The 8,781-nt window shown below is 50.0% G+C and overlaps 1 protein-coding gene across 1 annotated transcript; it reads right to left on the bottom strand.

Moving 5' to 3' along the window:
* Positions 1-721: 721 nt before the first annotated feature.
* On the bottom strand, positions 722-1,585 carry LOC138140961 (RNA polymerase sigma factor SigA-like). The gene has a single exon (XM_069061775.1). It carries the CDS (start codon positions 1,583-1,585, stop codon positions 722-724), a length of 864 nt encoding a protein of 287 aa, XP_068917876.1.
* Positions 1,586-8,781: the final 7,196 nt, after the last annotated feature.

Genomic DNA, 8,781 nt, shown 5'->3' with positions numbered 1-8,781 from the left:
AAGGGAGATGGGATCAATGGACAGCAGGTTAGCAAGGCTGATGGTGGCAGCACGCGACTCGCGAGAATAGACACCTAAGCCCATTGCTCCAGCGGCCATCGCCGCAGAAGAAAGCTTCAGAAATTTTCGGCGTGAAATTGTATTAATCAAGGCCAGACCTCAAGTGTTCTCATATCTATAGAGTGGGCGCCAGAAGACCCAAAAACGAGGACTTGAGCAGAACCGCAGAAATGGAAAGGGTAAGATGGCTGTTGTTTTATTTAGGAGAGATCATGGAAATCTTAGGGCTTCTGCTGACGCTATGCGGCTTGGGGGGCATATTCTTCGTATGGCTTCAGCTGATGGGCAACAAAGCCAAAACAGTCTCCGTGGATGCCGATGAAGCTCCTGCTGAGCAGGACAGTATGTTCACACCGGCGCTAAGGCTCGTACCGGCAGCAGTGAGCCCGGACGAACCCACAACAATGGAATCGCTGCCAGAAACACCCGCAGAGCGTGTGGAGGCCTTTGAGGCGTGCAGTGACACCGCAGGGGCTCCCGAGCCTCCTTCAACAGCAGAAGAAAAGCACTTAAAAACCCAACTAGAAATCGCGATCCAGCTTTTTGATACTGGTGATTTTGAGGGAGCTTTTGAGATGGCTGAAATCGTTTGCGAAAGTCGCCATGCAACTGAAGCCCAAAAGGCTAAGGCCTCTGAAATCATGTCACTCTCCAATAGCCTTTAAGCACCTAATACATCGAGCCACATCGCTTCTAGGTCACTAATACTCGCCAGCTTCGCAATAGCCTCCTTTTCAATTCGATTCACATTCTGGGCAGAGACGCCAAGCACCTTGGCGATCTCACCCATGGTCATAAATTCGGCAGATTCGAGCTCCCGTCTGTGCTTCAACACAAAGTATTCGCGCTCTGTGAGCACACCCTTCAAAAGATCAAGAAAACGAGTAGCCAGGTTGGCATCTTCAACCTCTTGGGAAAAATTGTTGTTGTCGTCTTCCAGCACGCTATGAAGATTCAAATCCTTTTCATCATTGAGCGCTGCTTCGAGGCTCATACCATTCGCGCCGCTCACGTATGGGCGCAATGCGCTTAGCTCATCCAGGCCAATACACACCTTCTCGCACACATACTCATCACTGGCATTGGGCATATCAGCGTATACCGTTTTGATTCGCGTAATGGTCGTGTGCGCCCCTTCAGGAAGGCGCACCGTGTCTTGAGCTACGAGCTCACGCAGAATCATCTGTTTGATCCAGGCATGGGCATACCCAGAGAACTTGAATCCTTTTTCCGGAGCATAGAGAGTCATAGCCCGGGTAAGGCCCTGGTATGCCGCGGAACGAATTTGATCAACATCTTTCGCGAAGCTATACGTGTTCACCTCTTTCTCAACCAAGCCCACATTCATGGAAGCAAAGGTGCCCTGCAGCCGATTAATCTTGTGAAACGATTGGCTGAACTGCGCCCAGCTGGTTACCATTTCCAAAGCTGGTGCCTGGGACTCGGAAGCAAGCGATATGATGCGCGCTTGTCTTTCAAAGAACTCTAGTTTAAAAGCTTTTTTCTCAGCCGGCGCCATAGCCATATGCGCCTGGCGGTTCGCACAGATACAGGCGGCAACAAGATCCTTCGATGCCCAATGTGGAAAGCACAGGGCCTGTATCCGTGGGCGAGGCACGCTGAGTCGGGTACTCATGGCAATCACAAATTCTCGGCACTCTGCATTGATAGCCCGACACTTTGCTTCAAACGCGATCATCGCCTTAGAAACGATAGGGTCATACGGAACGAACTGGGAAAACGCCTTACGCAAATCAGCTAGGGCCTGCATATAGAACAGGTCATGTTTACCACCTGCGAGCCCGGCAACCACATCAACAGCGGTTTGCGCAGCGTTGATGTGCTTCTGAACGATCGCGGCATAGTCTTTATCGCTTACTGAACCCGGGCGTAGCCAAAAACCCCCATACAGTACGAGAGACATGGCTTTGTCAGCCTTGCCATTTGCGGTGAAAGCCTCACGAATGTCAGTCAACATGTTCGTAGCGATCTCTAAATCGCATACCAAGGCGCTGATGCAGCTTAGAGTGTGAATGAGTACCTGGAACCCAAATGACTGCTCCTCCTCAAGCGTGAGCCGGGTGCCGGAACGAGGTGCCAGAGGGAAATCTGCTAACTGGGCCGGGATCTGAAAGCCGCAAGCCTGAACATTAAGTTTTTTGGCAGCTGTGTTTTTCATGGTGCCCCCAACAAGGATCTGTGAATTTGATCTCATGATCCGTGCTGGGAAGCTGTGTCAGCAGCCAATGGGGAGAAATTTTATAATTGTCGAGTGGCGGCGGAAGCCAAAATGATACGAGTTAGTGATGAATGAAAATCAGCTTGAAAAGAAGTTTTTTGGATGAGCTTCAAGCCATCGCGCAAAGCTTGTTTGCTCTGATTGTGCATACCCAAACCGTGAGTTACGCGCGCCATGACTGTATAGGCCTCAACCCTTTTGGCATCGCTCTCGAAAAAATAGAAGTCTTGAGGTAGTGGATAATCACCCTTGCCAACACGTGTCAGTAAACGAATGAGTTGAAGGTCGTCTTCACTGACAGTCGCGCCCGTCTCGATTGATCTGCGGAGTAAGCTGACAGCATCTGCCTCATAACCCGCGGCCGCATACACACCGCATATGAAGGCAAGAACGCTAGAAGAATTTTCCGACCGGATTGTGATTTCCAATATCTCATCGCGCATTGCGCTTGCTCTTTCCAGGTCGCCGGTTAACAGCAGGCCGGGTAAGCGAAGAGCTTGAGCCAAAGCGTACCGTTGCCGGTCGTTCTCGTAGAGTGTATTCAGGATAGCTGCAGAATGGTGTTCTGGGATACTGGAGTGCATGGACAGCCACACGAACAGTAATGTCCGAGCCCTCAAGTCCACTGGCTCAATCTTCTGCAGGTCAGCCAGCGCATCGTCAGGGAAAGGATCTACATATCTAGCCAAAGCCTTAGCTGCACTGTGAGCGGCAGTGAGATCCGCCCTCTCAGGAGGCCATACGATAGAGGTTGGGGGCGACAGCAGAGCAGATGCGATTATTAAGTCAGCGAGAGCACCTGGGGCGTCGATGGCGGTTTCGCTCTGATGCCATTTAGCTATTTGAGCTTCTGCAAAATCCGGAAGGCAACTATCAAGGGGTGCTTCAAGACAGTGAAGGGTTCTCTGCTCAGCGAACCAGGCAGTATTAGGCGAAGCACAGCCACAAACAAACGCTGCGACTAAAAGGGGTAACAGACAAAGATTTCCAGCTGTAGTCACTCATCCCGCCTTTGCGTGATCTACGCTGATTGGAGTAACTACCATGCCCAATTCGAGCAGGGCCTCTGCAACATCATTCGCATTTTGTGATGAGCTGACGCCTTGGAAGTGGAAAGCGTGGGTGCAACGTCGGCTTATATTTTCTGCTGCTGCATTTGGTTCGAGGCCACACGGTATTAAGGACAACGGCACATAAAGCTTACGCGCAAGGTTAGAAATCACTTGGGACAGATCCTCACCTTCAAACGCGAACAACGCATCAGGCAACCGTCTGTTGAAAATCACCTTGAAGCAATCGACTGCAAATGTCATTGGTGCATCACCGATGAAAGCGACCTTGAGTACGTCCTCTTTGGCGCTAAGACTACAGATGAAGCTCGAAAGCGCGTCGGCAATGATAGTGGCGAAGCTGCAGTTGACCACGCTTAGATTGGAAGCCGACTGTAGGAGCTCACCGTAGACTTCAATTTGATCAACCGCCTGCATGTACAGCCCGGCCTTGAGACATGAGGTTTCATTTGCCACCCAATCGTCAGCCGTGGTCTCGTACCCTACCCCTTCGACCTCGATGCGAAACAGATCAGGATCGTCTATCGAGGCTAGATATTGCCTTATCCCATCACTTGAGCCCGCAAGGCGCTGGTGATGGTAGAAGTGGGCAAGTGAGTTATGGAGCTCACGCTTTCCAGTTTCACGGTTTATGTAGCCATGAAATGGCAGGATCTCAAACGGGTCGAATGTGGCCAATGTTCTTAACTCTCGATCGTGTCCAGCCAATGCTGGCTCACTGTTAACAATCCGATAGGTGCCGAAGGCTTCCCGATGACATTTTTGGAATAGGCGGTAAGCGCTGCTACTCGTTCGTCAGGTACTTTATTTGTAAGGCGGTTGGCGCAGTGCGAGCGCCAGGCTTTATCGGCACCGCTATCTAATATTGGATTGCCAGAGCGCCGTATTAGAGATTCCGCAAGGCGCGCAATGCGCTGGTCGTGCGCCCTTTCTCTACAAATCTTCACCCATTCAGCCATCGGTTGTTCGTGGAGGTATCTGAGCAATTTAAGATCCGCTGGTCTGTAGTCGCTACTGATCAGTTGAAATTCGGGATCTGCCGGCACTCCAACAGCTGCGCCAGCCGAAAACTCACAAAGGGTGAGGCTTAATTCTTGTTGGCCGCGGAGAAGCTTGGCATTGAAAGTCACCAGCTCACGGCTCAATCCAAGCTCATTCCAGCAAGCGCTATCCAACGCTCCAAGGCCTACTGCAAACGGCAGACGGTTCAAACTCACTCTGACTATTGGCTTGCTGATCTCAAATGCCTGGTCTCTGAAAAATTTTGTGGGCTGATCCGCGTTTTCAATCAGCTCACTCAGATCACAGTTTAAATCCACCATGTACACAATGCTTGGATACTCGGGATCGGTGCCCATAGGGAGGAAGACCCCACACTTGCTTGGGTGAGCTATCGAGTCATGCGTCATAAATACTGGCTTGAGCATGGCCAAGGATTCTATCTGTCCCTTTACCAGCCCAAGCACTTCACTTATCCGATCAGTAGAGGTGCATTTCACCCCATAACTGAATAGCTTGGGGTGAGCACTGCGCATCATGGATGCCAACTGGAAAACTGTGTCTGACTCACTCGCCCCGGGCAAGAGCTGAAAAACATAGTTTTTGATCTTTCATCACTCCACGAAGGATCAATCTCGAATGGTAACGCTGAGGGCCGCAGGAAGGCCGTAGCGCGTAGCAACGTGACAAGATCGAGCATGTGCCGTGCTTTAGTGCTTTCGTACGCTGGATGCGGGCTCAGGCAGCGTAGAGCGCATAACGCAAATGGTCATAGGTGCGTCCTGAGCATCCAATGCCAACGTGCAGAGTAAGTGGGTCAGAAAAGATCGACTCAATTGCCCTAACCCACTCGTATTCAGTGATCCCGTCCGGACGCACATGATTTAACGCATCAGATTGCTCAACGGCTTTGGGATTGAATACTACGTCTGGCCGCAACCGGATATGCCAATTCTTATGGATGTGGTCTTGAGCGCTGATTAAGAGAGAGTCAAAGGCTACTGGTTGCCCGAGTGAAGGGGAGCCAACGTGGCGTAGATCAAAAAAATGAAGGTTTACGTTGGTCATCCCCGGGAAGATCAATCGGTCACGGACAGCAGGAGGGTGGTATCCCCATCAATTACGATTACCTTGGGCTTCCCTGGCTTGATTGCCGAGGTGTCGGAAAACGCACGATGAACTAATTTAGGTGCTTGATTTGGGCCGCACGCCAGGCGATCAGTAATCTCACTTCATCTAGGCTACTGATTTGGCCGACTACCTCAATAATATATTCCTGTGTCGATCGGGTGTTCACATCATTGAAGGTCATCATTAAGCCAGTGCGGTATTCAGCGTCACGACAAATATCTTTCTTCCGCACCTCATCGTGGACCGCCACCTGATAGCGATGTGCGTCACGAAGATCAAGCTTATGCTTGGTACCGTTCAGCTCATAGCTGTACTTGACAGGTGAGCTTAGATTCTCAGTCACGGTCACTTCAAGCGTAGCAGCTTGAAGCGGTACCGCAAGCCAACATCAAACAGAAAGCAGCAATACGCATTTCACATCCTCATGCATTGATAGTAGAGGCGAAGGCCTTGGCAATGAGCCTGCCGGCGCCCTCCTCCTTCCAGTCATGCGTTGTGCTGGCGACTGCTGTGAGCATCGTATGGTCAAGATTTATGACTTCAATACCTACAGGGTTCGCGCGCGGCGCCAGCGCATAACCGTCCCTTCAGAACGTGGAAAAGCAGTTCACTTTTCCCAACCTGATATTGAGGCTCCTCCAACATGAACAGACTCTCGTATCGCCAGAGAATGTCTTCCATCAGGTCGAACAGCATGCCTTCAGAAAGCTCTGTGTAGAGGAATTTGGTACCGAGTTGAACTGCAGCGGGCATTAGGGCTTTATCCGTATATTTGCTTCCAAGTCATTATAACGTCCGAAGGAAACACGGATTGGGTTACCGTCGCGTTGAGCGTATGGAACGGTAAGACGATCAAGATAAATTTGAGGCTCCCCAGAATCCAGCTCGTCGGGAGTGACGTACATGCGATCAATTGCTACGCATCCTTTGATGTTCCAGCCATCGACCTCTACGTGACCCACACGAACCACAAAGCCATCTGGATGATAGAAGTGATCCCCTTGCATCATGATTCCATGACTATCAGATTTTAGGGCGTACTCCTTATGTTTCTGGAAGTCACGGAGGACGATCTTGTCACCCAGTTTTGTAGGAATTTGAACATCGAGCTCTAAAGGCTCCTCGATATTTCCGGTAACGGAAACCGCTAGCTTGAGGTTTTGATTCAAATTCAGAAGCGATACCCTTGGGCTGATGCAGGAGTCCCGACCGCCACTCAGCTGGACAGTTTTTTTTCAGTCGTCGTGTACGCTTTTTCGTGAACCAGGACGTTTCCTGAGTGTTGTTCGGATTCATAGCTGTATGTGCTCACATCCGGACCAGGCACCTTCGAGGCACAACCGATACCTAGTGCTGCAGCTATGCCTACAGAAATAAGCTTTCTCATGACAAATTCGCGAGTACCCCATTTGGGGCGGGATAGCATGGCCACAAAGGCCCCAACCTCGCTTCCTCGTTATGGCTATCAGTAATGAATGACTAACCCTAGGCCAACGCAAAATTGGAACGCCAGCCGAGATATGAGCCGTACGTTTTGTAAGCTCTTAATACTTAATGGTCGATCAAAGGGCACGATACAGCGGTCCGAACAAAGGATTTGTCCGAATCTAGCGAGATAGGGGAGGTGTGTTGATGGAAGCAGCAGAACCTACTCGCTCAGCTCTAACCCTGAAACCAAGCGAGTACGGAAGAAAGGATCTATGTAGAGCTAAGAATCCGCTTTAGATTCTGGATAACGGCCTGCTTCTCAAGAAGCGAAAGCGGTACACGTACGACCTGATCGTCAGAAGGTAGCAAGGGCGAGGCATCGAACTTGTATTCAATGGCTTTGTGCTCCTCGGGCTGCTGGCCAGTTGATGCCCACAGCTTGTCAACATCTCCGCCTTGCGTGACGAATTTTTCTAAGAGCATTTCCAGACAGGTCTCTACGTCCTGCAGGGCCGTTTCATCCTGTGACGAGTCAACGGTAGATTCCGATTTCATTTTTTCAAAGCGCAAATTCATTTTCAGATAGGCAGAACCGATCTGGTCAACATCAGGTTCCTGGTCATCAAGCCAGGCTTTGGCTCGTTTCGTAAAGTTGTGCATAGCACCTCCTGCTTTGGTAAACACGAACACTTTAACCAGAAGATTGATGTGTCAGAGATTTGTAGGCCGGCCCCCCAAGGAAAACCTTTGGAATAATGTAAGGAAATGGAGGAGAGCTGGAGGCCGCGATTTATAAGGGCTGCAGTTAAATATTGCTCACGTTCCAGACCTAGTTTTGCTCACGATCCAGACCTATTGGCGAAATTCGCAAAATAGGGCCTTTAATTCTGCGCACCATAATCAGACATTTAGATAAAAAATGTGGATAAAAAATAATTATTGCTCACGATCCAGGCCTATTGGGCACGCTAGAAAGTGGTAATTAGGTTCAGAAACGTGAGATAGAACATACTATTTAGGCTGATTGCTCACGATCCAGTCCTAGTTTTGCTCACGATCTGTACCTATGTCAGCTCACGATCCATACCTATTTGCGTTTAAATTTGCTCACGATCCACACCTATAGGGCTCTAAAAAAATTGCTCACGATCCACACCTATAGGACTCTGAAAAATTGCTCACGATCCATACCTATGGCCAACAGCTGCTATCAATGCAGGCCAGACACATACAACCTGTAAACAGTCTCCCGTGGATACCAATAAATTGATCGAAGCCACGGAAATCAAGGGCTTGGAGGTGGTGGCTTAATGGGAAAATTGCTCACGATCCATACCTATTTGCGATCATAGGAGCTGCAGATGTATCTCAGTAACTGGTGTGAGAACCCAAAATTGCTCACGATTCACACCTATAACAGAGCACTGGGCTAGCCACGATTAAGCTATTGCCAAACACAATGGGGGGGTAGACGCGTCCGAAGAGGTGTTCTGAGGTCAACCAGGTGCGCGCAGGGGAGGGTGGATGACCGGCCTCACATAACCTGATGGCCCCAAAATGATCAAAATAGGGTAGATCGTGAGCAATAAAATCGAAGGGGTAACTGTGAATCTTGTTGCGCAGTGCGCGGGCGTCCGAGGGTAGAAAATAAATTGCATGGCCTAAATCCGCGCATGCGCGGATTTAGGGTTCAAAAAGGGGTTAAAAAAGGATCACTCGTTAGCCAGTAAAAAAGGCCCTAAACCGCTCTGGAATGGGGGTTACAGGCCACTCAAAGGGGGGCGGAGCATGATCCTACGTGAAATCTTAGGGCTGGGGCAGGGTAAATCCTCGCAAAAAAAGCCACAGCTCACT

Source organism: Tenebrio molitor, unplaced genomic scaffold, assembly GCF_963966145.1.
Source record: "Tenebrio molitor unplaced genomic scaffold, icTenMoli1.1 SCAFFOLD_647, whole genome shotgun sequence".
Taxonomy (NCBI): Eukaryota; Metazoa; Arthropoda; class Insecta; order Coleoptera; family Tenebrionidae; genus Tenebrio; species Tenebrio molitor.
The sequence above is the reverse complement of the archived record's forward strand: the minus strand, read 5'-3'. Positions and strand labels throughout refer to the sequence as shown.